The sequence below is a fragment of the Silene latifolia genome, chromosome 10 (genome assembly GCF_048544455.1).
Source record: "Silene latifolia isolate original U9 population chromosome 10, ASM4854445v1, whole genome shotgun sequence".
Taxonomy (NCBI): domain Eukaryota; kingdom Viridiplantae; phylum Streptophyta; class Magnoliopsida; order Caryophyllales; family Caryophyllaceae; genus Silene; species Silene latifolia.
In genome coordinates, this window is record NC_133535.1 from 102,704,661 (window position 1) to 102,724,575 (window position 19,915).

Below are 19,915 nucleotides of genomic sequence, written 5' to 3' on the forward strand. Positions count from 1 at the left end.
ACAGGCTTATTTTACGTGTCCTACAGCTGTCACTGTCATCATTTTCTGCTTGTATTGGCTTACGTGGTCAAAGGGATCTGTTGTGCCATCAAAGAGAGGCATGTTTGGATTTGTGAATCCCTTTGGCATGACGATAACAGATATTGCATCCACGAATGTCGAGTCAGCATAATTGTCGAGTGCTGCCTTCTCGAGTAGAGGTGGCAGTCCTGGGACCTTGCTTAGCATCTCCCTCAGTTCTAGATACTGCTGATTGGTCAGGCTTCCTGAGTCCGAGCTGCGTCTGTCTGCTATCTGCTGATTTGGAGTGTTGCTTCCAGGCCCGAATTCCTGAGGATTCTGATGCGGCGTGGTCCTTAATGGAGTTGAAGTCACGAGCGTTCCCTGGTGCCAGCTTACTTGCGGACTACCTGTGGATCATACACCTGGTGTTTGGTTAGTTATCACGAGGTTACCAACTGGGATGTTACGTGGTTGTATTTCAATGCGGCTGGCTGGCTGCCAGATGTCTAGTGTGAGGTATCCAGTCCTTATGGGGTTATACTTTCTCCTGTTGGTACTGCTGTCAGATCTAATCTTGTTACTATTTCAGCTGGTATCTGCCGAGGTTGACTCCTGCTGCCTGATGCCCCCTGTGTGAGATCTACTACTGGAGCCTGACCTTCATCCCCCGCGCTTGCTGGTGTGCTGGATTGTTGTCTCAGGATGTTTATCTGTGCCCAGAGTTCCCTGTTCCTCTTTCTTGCTTCAGCTTATGCCTTCCTCCGGTCTTCTCGCATACCTTCCACGACCTTCTACAGATTTTCCATGCCACTAAGCAAGGTTTGTGTTGGACTTGGCGGTGGAGTAAGGTTTGAACTTCCTGTTCCCCTGTCTGATCTGGGTTGTGCCGCCACAGCAGGAGTTTTGGGAGGCAGAGTGACTTTTGTCACGGATGTGGTTCTTGGTGTGTGCCCGGGGGCCTGAGTTTGAGCCGTTGATGCTGGATTTTGAACTGGATTTGGTGGTATCGACGGCTGACCGCTCCCTGACACAGCTGCTGATGTTTGTTTGTCCATTATGTGTCTGAGTAATTAACGATTGACGACCACAATGCCCCACGGTGGGCGCCAAACTGTTTTGGTAATTTTCTACCGAATTAGGTTAAGTAGGGTCAATGTGGTCTTACTCGTTGTATGTGATTGAGTTGTTTACGTTTAATGCTTAATAAAGAAATAAGAGATGTAAGTAAAGATTAACACAAGAGATTTGGTGACGCGAAAAACCCAATGTGGGAAACGATCGCGGGAAGGGACGGTACCCTTCCAATGATTGCACTAGCTTTAAGTAGGAGGACGAATACAGTGATGATGGCACGATAAACTAGCTAGTACAATATGTTGTGTTTGTATGATAGTTCTTGAATGAATACTCTTCCTTGTCTTCTTGGCTATTTATAGTCTAGGAACCCTAGACGTGTCCTACTCCGTTTATGGTAAGCAATATTAGTCCTACCATGCTTCTTTCCATAACCTCCCCCCCTATACTCTGTTCTCCGTGATCTCTTTGGAATCTCCCTGAATTCTCCCTGATGATTCTTCAATGCGCGGGCTCCTTTTATTCACGGCCTTTTGTAATTGCCAAGCTTCCTCGGCCCAACTCATTAGACGAAATCAGATGGGCTTGTTTCCTATTAGGCCAATGTGTGGATTTTGGCCCAAACAACCATATCCGTATATACGGATTCTGTATACACGGTTTTTCCGGGTACTCGAAAACCGTATATACGGTTTTTCCGTATATATGGTTAAATCGTATCAGATCCGTAAATGATTTTCGCGATTTTTAAAATCGTATACCCGATACGATTTTCAAAACCATATCGGGTATACAGTTTTGTTCACCCATAGTAATTTCATTATGTTTGAGATCACGTTTGGGAATGAGAATATCTTTATCAGAATGTTGATTTACCTAAGTGAACTTGTTTCCAATAAACTCACGTAGGGGTGTTCAGAATAAACCGAACCGCAATAACCGAACCATAAAACCGAAAAACCGTCCATTTTTAAGGTTCGATTAACCGAACCGTTTCGACAAAGCGGTTCTTTGAACCGAACCGTTAACTTTATTATGGAAAAGGTTCGGTTAAGGTTCGCAATTTTAGATAACCGGTTAACCGCGAACTGAACCGTTTCACAAAAAAGTAAGCAAAAAATTAAAATATTATATAAAAAACTGTTCGTTCGTTTACTTTTCTTAGTGTATCCAAATTTAAAATTTCTTAAATTGCTTAATGCTAAAGTTTAGCTTATTAATTTTATTGTTGGGTATAATATATAATGAAAATTTAATTAACTATTAGAAAAAATTCCCAAAAATTAACGAAAACTTAAAAAAAAGTAATATAGAACAATTATCGGTTAACCGGTAACCGAACCGCTAATAACCATTTAAAGTGGTTAACCGAACCGTTTCTAACGGTGCGGTTTAGGTTCGGAGTTTTACCGAACCGAACCGTGTGCGAACCGAATTAAATTAGAGGTTCGGTGAACCGAACCGCGAATGAACACCCCTAAACTCACGCCACAATTCTACATACACCTTCTTCGTAATGTATGCTTCCACACTTCTTCATAATGCATGCTCAAACACTTAACATGTACAAGTATAATACATCTCGTCTTCCCTGTCTAGCCAAGCCAACTAGCAACATGGTCGTCTCATTCCTTTGTGCAAAGGAAACGCTATGTGTCGAGTTTGACTGTTTGAGGCGTCACAGCCTGGGTCTTATTGGCAGTGCTATAGGGGAGGTGAGGATGTCATGGCTGGTAGTCAATTTTAGTTTGCTTCCCTCACATGATCCTCCCACATATTTTAAGGCCATGAACGATCAATATAAGAGTATTTCTAAATTACATGTGTAAAATTTATAGATATGCCACAATCCTTTTTTTTAAAAATTTTTAGGATCACGTTGGGTAAATGATTATGCATACATAGGTGTTACGAGGCTTATGAACAATTCAAGAAGATTATGGCACAAGAAATAATTATGTATTGTACCTTATGCCTCCCTCCTATTCAATATAAACTTCTTTATTTTCTTTTTCGTCTATTCACAATAACTTTCTTATTTACTCTTTTGGTAATTGTTTGTGTGGTTCAAATTTAATTGTATGGTGGAATAGTATATTTGTGTAGTCTAAATTTATTTATATGATGGGGTAGTGTGTTTCCTTAATTTTTGTGTCAAAATGAAAGACACGTTTATTGTAAATAGGAGGGAGTACTAATTAACATGTTTTTTTTTTTTTTTTTTTGATGACGAGGAGGTTGGATCCTCCCCGGATACAGGACCCCACCCTGCTAGGCGCCTGTACCATGTGAGTTCTTTCCCGCGGGGATTATTCCCTCTCCGGGCGTCAGGTCCCCAGGAAAGTGTTCATCTAGGGAATCGAACCCAGGACCTCGCAATTTCTCCTTAGGAGGCTTTGAGGTTACCCTGGAATTCCACTAGACTCACACATCTTGGGTTACTAATTAACATGTTGTAAGGAGTTAAGCTTTTTTTTTTTTTTTTTTTTTTAATGATGATTAAGTTAACGGTTAGTGCTTAGGTCCTTAACCGTAAACTTTGAACATTGTGTTCCTTAACTGGAAAAAAAGGTAAAATTTGAATCCTTATCTTACCCTTAACTCCTTAGGGGGCGTTTGGTTCATTAGCATGGAATGGAATGGATTGGAATATGAATCCATAGTGGTATGAGATTCTAAATCCATTCCTTCATAAACTTGTTTGGTTCATCTTAAAATTGTACAAGAGTGGAATGGAGTTTGATACCAATGGTAGAAGTTGGGTATGAGATTCTAGGGGGTTGGAATGGAGTTAGAATCCATTGGGTATCTAACTCCATTCCAAAACACTCCAACCAAACATTGGAATGGAGCAAATCCATTCCAATCCATTCCAAGAGAGTCAACCAAACACCCCCTTAGTAAAATACGGCATGCAAAATCCGGTGATACGACATGCACCAACTGGAAATCATTAGTTATGAATTTCAATGTCTCTCTTATTAAGCCGGATACATCGGTCTTAAGATTAAAACAGATCAAATACATGCTACTTTCATAGATAAAGACAAGTTTTTTTGTTAATATGTAGGCATTTTGTTTTTGTTACGATAGTTTCCGTCTTAAATGAGAATTTGTGTATTATTACTGAGAGAGTAAAAGTTCTCAATAATTATCACTCCAAAAGTAATCTAGTTAAATAAGGAAACAAAACTATAATTTAATTAAATTATTATCTTTAATTAATATATAATCTTTTAATTAAAAAAAAAAACAGGTATAAATCTAAAAGTTCGTATATGAAAAACCGATGAATTGATACTATTAGTTTCGTATAAAAAAAATTACCGCGTAATATTAAAAAAAATCATGAACTGATATTATTAATTTCATGACAAAAAAAAAATCTTTAAAAATATTTGAGAAAATTTATAAATTGAAATCATTAGTTTTCAGTAAATATTTTTATTAAAATACACATTTCATTACTTTACTCAATTCCTTTGATTAGTTTTCCATTTCAATTTTTTATCCTCATATTAAAATATGAAAAAATTATTAGTACGTCAATTTTAAATATGCAAATAATACATTATAAAATAAAGGATCTTTAAATACCGGCATGTATACGCAGGATCCATACGAGTTTATGGTTACAAAGTGATGGTTTTTAGGGACAATATAATCAAACAAAGATTAAAGAATATTGCTAGAATAATTTGTAGCTTTATTGTTGTTTTCATAAAGCAACACATGAGTTATTTATGCTACTAGAAGGTGTTAGGAATTTGTGCCTTGAATTTGTGTCGAAGACGAATAAGCTAAGGGAAGATGCAGCTCGTAACACGGGCGAGTCACTCCTATACATTCACGGGTCGCATGAATTACTGTAACAAGAAGCTTGATTTGGTCATGTGCACCGTAAGTCAAGTCAGCGTGCATTGCTAATGGCTTTATATTTTTAGGAAAATTAGTGGTCTGGACCCCACTTGGTGCTTCCTAGTTATATTGTTGTATGTTTAGTTTTGCACGTAAGTTTCCGTGGTATGGCTGTGATTAGGAAATTAATTATTTAATTTCCTATTAGTTTATTCTTTATTAGTCTAGATATTTTATCTTGGGTGGAATAAATATATAAAGACCCAAATTTTATTCTAGGTTAATTAAGAGAGAGTTTTGAGAGCACAATAAAGAGGGTCGATTTGTGAGGTTCCTTTTAAAGAAGAAAACTCAGTTTGTTCCGAGCTCTATTATTGTTGTTCGTCTGTCTTTGAAGATCGGAGGAGTTTGTTCAGATCTTGGTAGGCCTCAAGATTATTTGTCCTCCGTCTTATTGGGGTAGTCTCTTTTGTTCCTTTGAGACTGCTATATTTGTTGGTAGAATAGGGTATACTTTTGGCTCATATTGAGCGCGTGTATACCGGTCTACTGTTGTACTATTTTCTCCACTATAGTGAAATTTGATCTCCTCGCATGGTGGACGTAGCCAGTTATTTTATTGGTGAACCACGTAAATTTTTGTGTCAACTTTATTTACATTCGTTATTTATTGTTCTTATCGCCTTATCAAGTAACTGTTTGGGTAACGGGACGCCTTCGTTACAACAATTGGCACCAGAGCTATGGTTCTGATTTGGGATCTGCTTCCGCGTTAGTTGTCTTTTAGGCGTTATTTGGGTTTCTTGATTTTCAGGTGAAAAGATGTCGGGAACGAATGTTTTGAATGTTGAAAAGTTCACTGGGAGAAATAGTTTTGGGCTGTGGCAGTTAAAAATGAGAGCTTTGCTTAGACAACAAGGCGTCTGGTCTATTATCTCAAAGGCAAATTCAAAGCTTAGTTAAATCGATGCAAAGAAAGACAAAGAAAGACAGATGCAGATGTAGTCTTGGAGGAGAAGGCTCATTCTTTAATTATGTTATGTTTATCTGATCATGTTATGGTTGAGGTTGCCGATGAGGAAACTGCTATAGGTTTGTGGTTGAAGTTGGAATCTTTGTATATGACAAAGACTCTAACCAACAAGTTGCTTCTTAAGCAGCGTTTGTTTGGTCTTCGTATGCACGAAGGTACGTCTCTCAAGGACCATCTAGACCTTCTTAACTCTATTTTACTTGATTTACGTAATTTAGATGTTAAGGTAGATGATGAGGATGCTGCCTTGATTTTGTTAGTTTCTTTGCCAAATTCGTTTGAGACTTTTGTGGAGTCTTTTGTTGTTGGTAAAGATTCTTTGACCCCGAGGAAGTGAGGTCAGCGCTTCACACTAGGGATTTGCGCCGAGTAGCGTCAGGTGGTGTTGTAGACAGTAGTCCTGTAGGGCTTGTTGTGAATTCGGAGGGTTCTAGTAAGGGTAAAGCCAAGTCTAAGGGTCCTCGTAAGAATGTCTGCAATTACTGCAAAGAACCAGGTCATTGGAAAAATCAGTGTCCTAAGTTGAAGGAAGCTGGTGTTTCTGCTGTTGCACAAAAGGTTGCTAAATACGATTCTGAGGAAGATTATGCTCTCGTTGTTGATGTTGTTCCACGTTCTTCGGATAGTTGGATTTTGGATACGGGATGCGTTTATCATATGTGTCTTTTTAGAGAATGGTTTACTTCTTATGAAGCTTCACATGGGGTTAATGTTGTCATGGGTGACGGGTCTATTTGTGAGGTGCTTGGAGTTGGGACTGTTCAGGTTAGGACATGTGATGGTGTTGTTGTCTTCCTAGAAGGTGTTAGACATGTTCCACGTTTGAAGAGAAATCTTGTATCACTTGGGATGTTAGTTGATCAGGGCTACAGTTTTCAAGGTGATGTGGATCATTGTGCGTTGGTAAGGGTTCTTCTGTTGCTTGGAGGGGTGTTAAGGAAGGAACTGTTTATGTCCTTCAAGGCACTGTGCTGACTGTTGGACCATCAGGTAATCGTTCTTTTGTCTCTCTCGAGTCTAAGTTGGGGCATATGCAACTTGGATATGTGAACGATACTTTGAAGCACATCCAGCTTGGGTCACTTGGTGATATTCTGGATAATTCGGGTTTGGATAGCTTTAGTGAGAATGGTAGTGTTGACAGTAAGGTGGAGTCTATTCCGGTACAGGTCAAGCTACAGGGTTCTCAAGACAAGCTATCTACTTTTGTCTCTGCGCCTCAATGAGGCGGTCTGCACCCCAAGAGGTGGGGCGGTTTGGGGCTCCAGATGGAGCTGTTGTGGCTCTTGAAAGAGAGCCGTTTGGGACCTCGGAAGGGGTCATTTGAAACTTTGACGGGAGTTTATTCTTTGGAGCTTTTGGGTTGGACTATCTTGTCTAACAATTTGTACCTTTGATGGAGGTAATTTGTGCTCACTTAGAATGTTTGTTTTTTGTTTTGGTTTCGGCTTGAGTTTTGTTGCCTTGGTGTAGGCATTTCTGTGGTGGTCATGACACCTAGTATACTCAAGTGAGACATTTGTTTTGTTCGTGGCGTTTGTGTTCTTTTTGGGACAGTTTGGTTCGACGGTACATTTAGCCATGTAGTTTGGAGGAGATTTTGTTTGGAGTCTTGTGTTTGTTGTTTTGGTACACCGTTCCATCTTAGTGACTTTTGGTATCTCATATATTTGTGTTGGCGTTTGGTAGCTTTTGCCCTCTTCGGAGTTTGCTGCGTTTGGCCTTCCTATTGGTATGAAGATATGTTGGGTACTTAGTACAATTGGTAGTTTTCAGCTTACTACGCTGGGTACTTCGTATATTGGTCACATTTGTTGCACACTTGGTTCGTTTGTCCATTTTGGGAGTTGTGTTCAAGTCAAAGTGGAGACTATCGGGACAGATAGTGACTTGAGGATCAACGCTATTAAAGCTGATTTGGGTTTGGTTCGTTTTTTGGGTAATTCAAGTCAAGGTGGAGATTTGTTAGGAATTTGTGCCTTGAATTTGTGTCGAAGACGAATAAGCTAAGGGAAGATGCAGCTCGTAACACGGGCGAGTCACTCCTATACATTCCCGGGTCGCATGAATTACGGTAACAAGAAGCTTGATTTGGTCATGTGTACCGTAAGTCAAGTCAGCGTGCATTGCTAATGGCTTTATGTTTTTAGGAAAATTAGTGGTCGTGGACCCCACTTGGTGCTTCCTAGTTATATTGTTGTATGTTTAGTTTTGCACGTAAGTTTCCGTGGTATGGCTGTGATTAGGAAATTAATTATTTAATTTCCTATTAGTTTATTCTTTATTAGTCTAGATATTTTATCTTGGGTGGAATAAATATATAAAGGCCCAAATTTTATTCTAGGTTAATTAAGAGAGAGTTCTGAGAGCACAATAAAGAGGGTCGATTTGTGAGGTTCCTTCTGAAGAAGAAAACTCAGTTTGTTCCGAGCTCTATTATTGTTGTTCGTTTGTCTTTGAAGATCGGAGGAGTTTGTTCAGATCTTGGTAGGCCTCAAGATTATTTGTCCTCCGTCTTATTGGGGTAGTCTCTTTTGTTCCTTTGAGACTACTATATTTGTTGGTAGAATAGGGTATACTTTTGGCTCATATTGAGCGCGTGTGTACCGGTCTACTGCTGTACTATTTTCTCCACTATAGTGAAATTTGATCTCCTCCCAGGGTGGACGTAGCCAGTTATTTTACTGGTGAACCACGTAAATTTTTGTGTCAACTTTATTTACATTCGTTATTTATTGTTCTTATCGCCTTATCAAGTAACTGTTTGGGTAACGGGACGCCTTCGTTACAACAGAAGGAACAACAACTTCCATATCTTTTAGGAAAGAGACTAAAACTCTCTACATTAAATTTATTGACTTCTAATCTAATGTCATGACACTTACAAAACCTCCAAGTAGTAATATATCTCCTCCATTCAACTCCACACTATCACTATACTTTATGCATAAGTTTTAAGAAGAAAATAAAATACTAATAAAAGGACAAAAGGTTAGAAAAAATCTGCTTTATTAAATCTGAATGACTGGGTAATAGCTACAAGATTAGTGCCTAAAACTCCCACAAAAAAATTATAAGTATTCAAATCTCTCACCAAATGTACACTGTTTCAAACTCCCCCCAAACTAAATCAAATCAAAGTACAATATTCATCCCTAAACAGCTTTATAAAAACAGATTAAAGCCCTCTAAATATTTACAGTCCTTCATTCAATAACAAAACAACAAACAACACCTTTACACATCCATAAATTACAAAGTCCAAAAATTTACACTTGACAATAAACTACACAGCCAAAAAAATGAAATCTTCATCCAGAAATGGAAGCCAAGTGCATGTCAGAAGATGGAAGGAATGAAGTAGCCATTTACTTGCTTCAACAATCCAAAGATGGCACGCTTTCTCGTGGTGTTATCAAGAAAACAGCTGTAAGGTATAATGTCAAGGATAGAACTATCTCTAACATTTGGAGACTTGCAAAAAAAAACCAAGATTAGTAGGTGAAAAATTAGATGTTAAAGCGTGGCAGAATAGGCAACAAAAATATGAAAGAATTCTACCAGATGTTAAGCATATCAAATCACTTCATTTTTCTCTTAGAAATACCATGGGGAGGATTGCAAAACATATTGGAGTTTCAGTGGGAACACTCCACTCATGGGTGAAAGAAGGTGTACTTAAACCCCATTCAAGCCCACGACATCCTAAACTCACATATTTACACAAGAATCAGAGATTAATCCATTCACTAAAATCATTAGTGGTTAAACAAGTATTAGAAGAATTTTTTGATCTCAATGCAATGCCAGTCACTAAATTCATGTTTTCTGAGATTAGCAACACAATCCACATGGATGAGCAGTGGTTTTACATAATAGATGACAATCACGAGTATTATGTGGTGGGTGGGGAGGAGCTACCATATAGAAGCTATCAAACAAAGAGGTATATCACAAAAGTTGGTAGATGCGACAATAGGGTACGCAATGCTGACATTTATGGATGCTTCTAGTGGATTCAACCAGATCAAGATGCACCCTGCTGACCAGGAAAATACTGCATTCATTACAGATTGAGGCATATATTGTTACACTGCCATGCCATTCGGTCTGAAGAATGCAGGGGCAACATACCGGCGCCTGGTCAACATGATGTTCAAAGATCAGCTAGGAGACATCATGGAAGTCTATATAGATGACATAGTGGTGAAATCTAACAATGCAAAAGATCATGTAAAACACTTGGAAATAGCATTTCAGATCCTGGAGAAATACAACATGAAGCTGAACCCTGCGAAATGCCATTTTGAAGTTTCTGCAGGGAAGTTCTTGGGATACATGGTGACTAAGAGAGGCATAGAAGCTAGCCCTGAATAGATAAAAGCCATACTAGAATTACAGTCATCCAAATCTGTCTCAGACATCCAGAAATTGACAGGACGGGTTGCTGCCCTGAACAAGTTCATATCCAGGTCTTCTGAAAGATGTAAAACATTTTACAGCCTACTCAGAAAAAGTAAGCACTTCCAGTGGACGCCTGAGCATGAAGCAGCCTTCCAGGATTTAAAGCTATATATGTCGTCTCCACCTTTACTGGCCAAACCAGAAAAGGGAGAACCATGTCAGTATACTTATCCGTTACTAACATTGCAGTAAGCACAGTTCTGGTGAAGGAACATGAAGGCCAATAACATCCTGTCTACTATGTAAGTAAAATCCCATTAGATGCTGAAATGAGGTATGGTTTACTTGAGAAGTATGTTTTAGCTTTAATCATGTCATGTGCTAAGTTGCGTCCTTTTTTTTTAACGTCACCCCATAGTAGTCAGGACTAACCTACCCATAAAATCTGTCCTACAGAAGCCTGAACTATCAGGCAGGATGGCCAAATGGTCAGTCCAGCTTAGCACCTATGATATTACCTTTGAACCAAGGACAACACACTAGTACAAAAATATTTATTTGCGGCATAAAAAAATGGGCCTTTTGCGGCGTTTTCAATGTAGCAATAAATGAGGCGGCCGCAAATAGGAAAGTCATTTGCGGCGTTTAAAAAACGCCGCAAATAAATACCTATTTGCGGCGTTTTTTTTAAAAAGGCGCAGCAAATAGGTATTTATTTGCGGCGTTTTTTTTTGAAAAAGGAGCAGCAAATAGGTATTCTAAATTACAAAAAAAAATAGAAATAAAAAAAATTCAATCCAAACAAATGATTTATATATGAATAATATCAAATACAATTTTATACAATACAATCTTACATGATTTTAATTAATAGTCTAAATTCATAAATCAATCAATTAAACCCCTACAATACTCTAATCTAGAATCTGACTTTGCTTTTTAATTCCAAGTCATTCTGAACAGACGAGCCTCCTTCTACTGCCACACTGAAACCATCTGTTTCTTGTCCATGATCTCAGGAAACTGATTACACAAGCTTATCATCTTCTCGAAATGTATCTATTATTTCTGACAAACCAAACTCTAAATAAGAAACAGTTTGTAATTTCAAGTTGCCCTGAACACTTGAGCTTCTGCGGACTGCTACGTTAGAGCCATCTGCTTTTTGTTTAAGATGTGAAGGTGATACACCAAAGGATATATCCATCCTTTTGACATATCGACCGCTTTTACTGGATGTTCACCTGTCATTAATGCAACATAATACATTACCTTGACTGGCTTCAATGAGTACCTTTGGCGAAGAAGTCAAAAACAAAAGTGAACTAAATAATTTGTTACCTAAGTTTATTCAAATATGTTCCTTTATGCCATGAGACCAGCCGCAACATTGTTTTAGATTCCTTGACCTGCCCCATGCTTTTTTGTTTATTCTATTAATTGATTGACTTAATTAATTAGCCGTCAGTTGTATCATTATTTGATTAACTTCTTTTCCTCATACTTATCTTATTGCTCCTCACATGGTACTTACTTAATAAAAGTGTATGTGTGATTGAATGTAAGCCCTGATTTCAGGAATTAATCATCCATGTCCACATTTGAGGTTTTAAACAGCAGACGGCTCTTATGTATGTTTCAAACCGCCTACTATATTTATACTCGAGAGTAGAGTCAACAAAAAAGCAGTAAACATTAGCTATCTATAATCATGGTTTGAAAATCCACTAGGAGTCTTTAAGATGGGGACTGACCAGCTGCAGCAGCAGTAACGGAGTTCTGATGTTCAGCACTATGAAGGCACGAGGATAATGCTGAACCAAGTGAACTCCAAATTCCAATGCACTGTGTGTCCTTCTTCAAGTACCCTTGCGAAGGGACCTCGTCCTACATGACAAAAGGTAAAATCTTCATATCATTTGAGATTAAAAAGATCAAAAGAGTGAAGAAATCAGTTCTAAACTCAACCCATATCTTATTTTCCAACAAATTTTTAAGTAGGCTTTAAAAAATTAGTTTTAAGACAATGAATGGTTTCTTAAGATTAAAATTACTAGGCTAATAATCGTCAGGACATCATTACCAACAACCCTAATTATCAGTTCTAAACTCAACGCATTTCTTAATCAAAGTTCCTTTTGCAGAGTTCCAAACTACCAACTTGAGATCCAACCATCAGGATGTCCTTGCAAAGCCATAATTTTAGTGAGTTAGACTCTATACTTGTAATCCTGACATCTATTTCATGTTTGATTACATCATTGTTCTTGTGCTTTGCTCCTTGCCTTTGTCACTGTTGATTCTTATTGAGCTGAAAGCCAGAGAAATAAATTAAATAAGAACTTCTTGTTCCAAGTTTTGTATGTTACCGTGATGGCGCCGACATTAGAGCGTTTGCCTTGACTCCTTGAGGTTTTGTTTTATGCCATTATTCAGCTACCTTCTTTTGCTAAAAATTGGAAATCAAAGAAGTTTGTCGTATCTAAAGTGTCTAAAGACTAGTGATAATTTGGACGGCTGTTGGTTTTAAATATTACCATGTCAAAGTTTGGTTACAATTCAATCTATTTGATCAATTGAGTTAAAAATAACAGCTTATTTGCTTTGTGTCTTTTCTATAAGAAAGTGTTATTTATGTTAGTTGTTGTTTGTGTACGAGTTAAAGGTATATCGACACACTATTTCTTTTATTATTACAGGATTCCCTTGTTTGGGAGGACTATAGAGCACTTCATTTAGTTGAATAGTAGCAAAAAAAAGACAAAAAAAACACAAGTTAAAGATGTAAGGCTAATGCGGTACTCACCAGACCATCCTAAAATTTTGTGCAAAGCCTATTGAGAAGTTGAATACACCATTCCATTTATCAACATATATTACCTGATCCTGGAAATAACAAAAAGTTAAGTTGGCTTAACCTCTTAAAAAATTTACATTAAACATTACCAACTAAACCGGACATGAGAGCTCACGTACTAGCATTGTTAGTAAGGTTAATATGCGGTCGTGGGCGAGATATCAGTGGCGGTGATGAGAAGGTTGCTGCTGTGTGAGGGAACTGAAGAGTATAATATGGAAAGACAATTATTATAATAACATGGAAAGCCAAAAGGATTCCTAATCGACGAAATAAACAGATCTAACAACACTCGAACTCTTGTGTCAAACTAGAGAATTACACAAGTCACACCCTATAAAGTTTGATTGAAGTTGAGAATTAAAACACAAATTTCATGAAGTATGTAGGGAATTCGCAAAGGCAATACTAACAACCAATAACCAATTATTATATATGCAGGATCTACCTACCTTGAAACAAAATGAGTAGCTAAACCCAGCGAAGCAACTATCGAAAAATTCACAAACATCTTCAATAGTCAATAATAAGTTGTATATACTATGCCTAGAATCTCCGAATCCAACAAAAATACAGCAAGGCAAGGAAATTAATAGATCATACAACTATACTTCATTACACCCAAAACAGCCAAATCAATACTATCAGTATGAAAAAAAATGAATCAATTTAAAAATAAGGCTACGATTGTTAACATTAACAATAACCGTAGTTTTTTTAGTCAATTGCAGTTTTTCTACTAATGAATTATACAGAGAATTAACAACAACTTCAAATTTATACAAAAACCCCAATTAAATTATAAACCCTAATTCTGAAACACACATATATAACTCTAGAATTGATTCTGAAGAAAATCCACATAACTTTAGGAACAAAGATAGGTATTGGTCTGAATTTCACTAACAATAATCAATTGCGAGGAAAAAAGATAAATGGTAATCGAAAGTAAGTAATTTCGCGATTGAAGAACTTACTTTTACTTGATGACAGGAGAGATGCTTGCGGGAAGCTCAAGTTCTGGTGGGCGATTCTTGATGATGGGAGGTAGATGGCGGTGGTAGGCATTGCTGGAGATGGAATTGAAACGGAAAGGAGAAAGGAGAGGTTTACCGAAAAAATGATCGGAGATAGGTGGCGTATGATGAGCTATCATTAATGAGAGTAATCACTGGGCATTTATCTAACTTTTATTTGAGGCGTTTTAAATACAAACGCAGCAGATGTGACATTTGAGGCGTTTTTCATAAAAACCGTCTCAAATGTGATTCTTCTCTTAGAAAAAAAATTGAATTGTTATTTGTTGCTATTTGACAAAAACGCCGCAAATAAATGATGTGACTCTTAATTGCGCACATTTAATCCCCTAATTAAACCTACTTTTTTTATCCGTCAAATCCTTTTTATTTTGCTTTTCTAGTGCATTTTATATGTCTTATAGGAAATGAGATAATGAGGCGGAATTCCCGTCTCTCGCGCATATTCAGAAGCTTCTTTTTGTTTTTTTTTTTTGATAAGGTAATAAAACTAGATTGATCCTCTAAGGTAGGACCAACCTATCTCATCCTTTCGAATGATAGAGGTAAGTTGAAGCCACCGACTTTCAAACCACCTCGAAAGAATTGGACATTCATGTCCAATAAAAGCCATAAAGTCGGCAACTTTATTGGCTTCACGAAAGCAATGTTTAATTATAACTTCATCAAAAGACTGAAGATCTAATTTTACATCCTTGATAATACTAGAAATTTCTCAAGGAATTTGCCAAGTGCTACGGATTGAGTTGATAACACATAAATTATCACCTTCTACAATTAACTTCGAGATTCCTAAGTATTTAGCTGCTAAAATGCCTTCTTTTAAAGCGAGAGCTTCAGCAACAAGAATACTATTAGATCCGCACTTTTTTGCTCCTAGAATAACGACTTTACCATTATGATCTCTTATAGAATATCCTAGAGCAGCCTTATTACCATCTATTTTTGATCCGTCAAAATTTAGTTTTAGAAACTCATTTTTAAGTTTCTCCCACCAAATTTCTTCCTTGCTTATAGTATTTCTAACCGACATGTCTTTATCAGGATTGTTAAGATCCTTATGTCTAGTCTCGTTCCAAATCTTGATACTATTATTACATAAAAGAATAAGTTTGCTGATATTAAAATGAACATCATTAAAAATAATATCGTTTCTATGGAACCATGCATTCCACCAAATAAAAACAATCTTAATGAATTTGGCTTTTGGAATTAAAATTTTAAGATGATTAAGTTTCTCTATAAAACTCTGACTTGCAATATTATCGTAAATTGCCAAAAAATTGTTAAAGCTAAAGATATTCATGTATTGGATGACTGATGCAATCAAAGAACACTTGAAAAAGAAATGATCTTTATCTTCAATTAGATGATTGCACAAAACACATTGAGGTGGGACAATTATATGATTTCTTAAAAGCTTACTTTTCGTAGGGAGACCATCTACACAAGTTTTCCTAAGAAAAAATTTCAATTTTGGAGGAACATTTAGTTTCCAAATCCAGAAAAATTCACATTTGTCAATATTTCTATCGAACAAGCCTTGTACTAACCATGTCGCTGTTTTGGTCGAGAAATTTCCATCCACAGACAACCCTAAAAAAGGGTATCTGGAATATCATTGTGCGACAATGGAATATTAACTATCTGGTTAACAATATCATTATTTACTATATCTGATAATTTACTGACATCCCATTGTTTATCAGGGGTTATGAAATCTCTAACGAGAAGATTTAAGTCAAGGTTACTATGACCATCTATATTTCTAGTAAGAGGATAAGAAAAAACCCAATTATCAGTCCAAAATTTGATATTGCTACCATTACCTACCTGCCATCTCAACCTCTTTCTAAACATGTCCCGCATACTCATAAGTTTACGCCATTGCCAGGAGCAAACTGAATTAGGCTTATGTTCAAAAAGTGAACAATTTCTCAAATATTTCTTAGTTACCACTTTGACCCATATATTATCCTTTTCCAAAAGAATTTTCCATTTTCATTTGAAGGGCTTTATTAGCTACTTCAGAGGATTTTATTCCTAATCCGCCAAGAGACTTTGGTAAACAAACTTTATGCAAACCAATTAAATTAGGAGAACGCTGTGAAGGATTCTTATTCCATAAAAAATCTCTATTAATTTTGTCTAATCTATTATGGATACTTGAGGGAAGGAGGAAACTTTGCATTTGAAAGGTTCCCTTCGCGGCAAGATTAACATTAACAAGAACCAGTCTACCAGCTTGCGATAAAGAATTCGCTTTCCATTTTGATAATTGAGCGCAAGAGGAATTAATAATACTTTCAAACATATTTTTAGTCACTCTGCCGTCAATTAAAGGACAACCTAAGTACTTACCCAAATGAGTTTCTTCATTCATACCAAGAATACCTCTAAAAGACCCACGAAGTGAGCGGTCAATATTTCTAGTGCACTGGAAAGTCAATTTGTCGAAATTAACAAATTGTCCAGAAATCGTGCAAAATTTATCTAAAATAGATTTAATAGTTCTTGTAACTCTGATTAGAGGCTTTAGCAAAAATGATAGTGTCATCCGCAAAAGTCAGGAATGAAATTTTTTCCAATCCAGATCCAATTCTAATACCAATATCACTAAAACTAAGATCGCTATTCTTTTGTAAAGATCTTGCTAAAACTTCAGCACACATAATAAAAATATATGGCGAAAGTGGGTCTCCTTGTCTAATACCTCGAGTAGGTGTGAACACGTTCCCTGGTCTTCTATTTACAAGAACCGAGAAAGAAACAGTTTTAATACATTCCATAATCCAAGAAATCCAAGTGGGATTAAAATCCATTTGAGTAAAAGTCTCTTCAATAAAGTTCCATTCAAGTCGATCATATGCTTTCTCCATATCAAGTTTAATAGCAATCCATCCTCCTATACCTTTTTTTACGCTTAAAAGAGTTAAAGATCTCATGCGCTAGAAGGATATTATCTTGAATAAAGCGATTAGGTGTAAAAGCACCTTGATACGGGTGTATAACCTTATGTAAAACACTTCGGAGACGAGTTGCTAAAATTTTTGAAATAATTTTAGAAATTGTTGAACAAAGACTAATTGGCCGAAAATGGTTTGCTGATTGAGGATTATCAATTTTAGAGATTAATGCTATAAAAGTATGATTGACTTCTTTAAGAAGTTTACCGAAAAGAAAAAAATGCTAAAACTGCTTTAGTAACAGAATTTCCAACTATATCCCAATATTTTCGAAAAAATTCTGCAGGAAAGCCATCAGGTCCGGGGCATTTATCTGCAGCTAAACTGAAAACAGTTTCTTTAACTTCCTCATTACTAATCTTACTTGTAAGAAAAATGTTATCTTCATCGGTTATTATTCCACTAATAGACCTAAAATCCTCATTTTTATCAAAATGACAAAGTTGATTCTTTGTAAATCTTAGTTTTGAACTCAGTAGATATTTCTTGTTGAATGAGATCTTGATCAATAAAAAACGCACCATCCTTATTAATAAATTGCTTAATACCATTTTTACTACGTCTAATTGTGGCATGATTTTGAAAATACTTTGTATTATTATCTCCAAAATTAGCTTTGTTTATACGGGCTTTTTAATGCCAATACATGCGATTATAGTTAAGAAGAGCATCACGCTTTTTTAACCATTTCAATTGTGCGACTTCTAAAGCCGCTATATGTGATGACCCTAGTTGCTTTTGTATATTATCTAACTTATTTTCAGCAATTGAAAGTTGTCTAAAAATATTCCCAAAAGTAGATTGATTCCATTTTTTAGCCTTTTGCTTTAGAAATTTGCATTTTTGAGAAAGACAGAACATATAAGACCCCTCAAAATGGTATTGCCAACAACTTTTGACCATTTTGCTGAAGTCATCTCGGAGAGTCGACATAAGTTCAAAATGAAAAGGAGGGGCTTTGTTATGAATTTGGTCATGAAACTTCACGGAGATAGGACAATGGTCTGAGCTAGTGCAAGCATGGTGCACAAATTGCATATTCGGATACATACTAATCCAGTTAGGGGAAGCTAATGCTCTATCAAGAATTTCAAAAACATTATCAGAACCACATTTCTTTTTCCTCCAAGTAAAAAAATTATCGGAAAAAGGGAGATCTATAGAGTTGGTATTATTTAGAAACTTAACCAATCTTAAGCAACACGCATTGGTAACCTTTGCACCCCCTTCCTTTTCACTAGGACTCTTAAACTCGTTAAGATCTCCTAACAACAGGAACGGTAAAATTAAGATTGATGATAAAGTTTTCAAAATCATTCCAAAATTAAGTCTTATCAGCATGTTGAGGCGGAGCATATACAAATATAAGGCAAAAATTTACATTCTTTGTTAAGTCACATACTTCACAATCAATGAATCTTTTCGATTTAAAAGAAACAATAATCGAAAACTTCATGGATACTGATTGCTTCCAGAATAACCAAATACCGCCGGATAAACCAATACTTGGAATAAAATCACATTGATTAAATCCTAACTGGGTTAATAAAAGTGAGTCGGGCATATTAGCCGATTTAGTGTCACATATAGCTAAGATTTTAATTCCGTTTGAAGAACAAAAGAAATTAATTTCTTCACAAAAGTTCTTTCTTTTAGTACCTCTCGTATTCCAAAAAGCAATATTCATGGTGGAATAGAAGTAGTAGTAAAAAACAATATAGAACAATATAGAACTAAGCGACCACAAACAAATGAGTTCGCCTGCTATAAAGCCATCGCAACCTAATCCAAGAAAGGAGAAACGTCTGAAGAAAACAGTGTCACTAAGGCTCCAATTAAGTCTGCAATTGGTCTCCCTTGTGACGGGTTACCATTTGTGACGGATATTTTGTGAGATAAAATGGTAACAAAATGGGTTAGTGGAGGAAGGGGACCACATGAATAGTGTTGCAGAGAGAGAAAAAGTGGATACATTGTGAGATAAAATGGTATCCGTCTTCAGCTTGTGACGGATATGTCATGTCTTCAATGAGAATTTGTGTTAAGTCTGAAGAAAGCAAAAATTTGACCCTCTGTATAAATCAACTTTTCAAGACAAATTCTTGATAAATAAGGAAGACGCCTACCAAGGTTATAAAAACCATCAAAGATGGCATAGGCTAAATTGAAACCAAAAGGCACTTGACACATCACAATAGCATCAACCAAAAGAGAAATACTCTTTAAAACTGAGGCCACAGCAACAAATAACCAATATTTTAAAGGCATTAATTAATACATGGCTCTTAATTAAAAGATCCAATTCCAAAAATTCCACTGGGCAATCACAGTAATGATACCAAATGAGAGTAATGTAATACTACGGTTTTGTGAGTCTCTGGGTACTCTATCGAGTGGGCCTTACTCTGTCGAGTAAGTGTGTTTTGCGTTTTAAAATAGTTTCTGACCTGTTGGGTACTCGATCGAGTAGCCTTGGTACTCGATCGAGTAGGCGGCACTCGATCGAGTACGTCAGTTACTCGATCGAGTAGCCGGTTTACGAGGGGATGATTTGTCGGGTTTTGTTAATAATGCGATTTAATATATAAACACTTCCGTCACTTTCATAATACACTTTTACAAACCTAATTACTTTGAAAAAGAGATTTCAACCTACGTACTTCCCATTCATCGCATTATTGAC

The 19,915-nt window shown here is 36.6% G+C and overlaps 1 protein-coding gene and 1 long non-coding RNA gene across 4 annotated transcripts; both read right to left on the reverse strand.

Annotated features, from left to right (window-relative positions):
* Positions 1-11,163: 11,163 nt before the first annotated feature.
* LOC141605784 (uncharacterized) lies at positions 11,164-14,507 on the reverse strand. Of its 3 annotated transcripts, none has more exons than XR_012526478.1 (6): positions 14,207-14,507; positions 13,349-13,430; positions 13,179-13,258; positions 12,630-12,683; positions 12,127-12,259; positions 11,164-11,616 (listed from the first exon to the last, which is right to left on the reverse strand). It is a non-coding gene; the product is annotated as an uncharacterized LOC141605784 (long non-coding RNA). The 3 variants fall into 3 exon arrangements; XR_012526477.1 differs by lacking the exon at positions 12,630-12,683 and adding an exon at positions 11,714-11,805 and having other exon boundaries at positions 14,207-14,506; XR_012526476.1 differs by lacking the exon at positions 12,630-12,683 and having other exon boundaries at positions 14,207-14,501.
* A 3,358-nt stretch (positions 14,508-17,865) lies between these two features.
* Positions 17,866-19,500, reverse strand: LOC141607986 (uncharacterized). The gene is made up of 2 exons (XM_074427337.1): positions 19,359-19,500; positions 17,866-18,497 (listed from the first exon to the last, which is right to left on the reverse strand). Exons 1-2 carry the CDS (start codon positions 19,498-19,500, stop codon positions 17,866-17,868), a joined length of 774 nt encoding a protein of 257 aa, XP_074283438.1.
* Positions 19,501-19,915: the final 415 nt, after the last annotated feature.

Excerpts from the sequence above, each read along its gene's own strand:
- LOC141607986 (XM_074427337.1), bottom strand. The coding sequence starts at position 19,500 with ATGCCTTTAAAATATTGGTTATTTGTTGCTGTGGCCTCAGTTTTAAAG. Across the intron at positions 18,498-19,358 it reads TGATGGTTTTTATAACCTTG|GAGATCTTAACGAGTTTAAG; the intron begins GTAGGCGTCTTC and ends TCCTGTTGTTAG.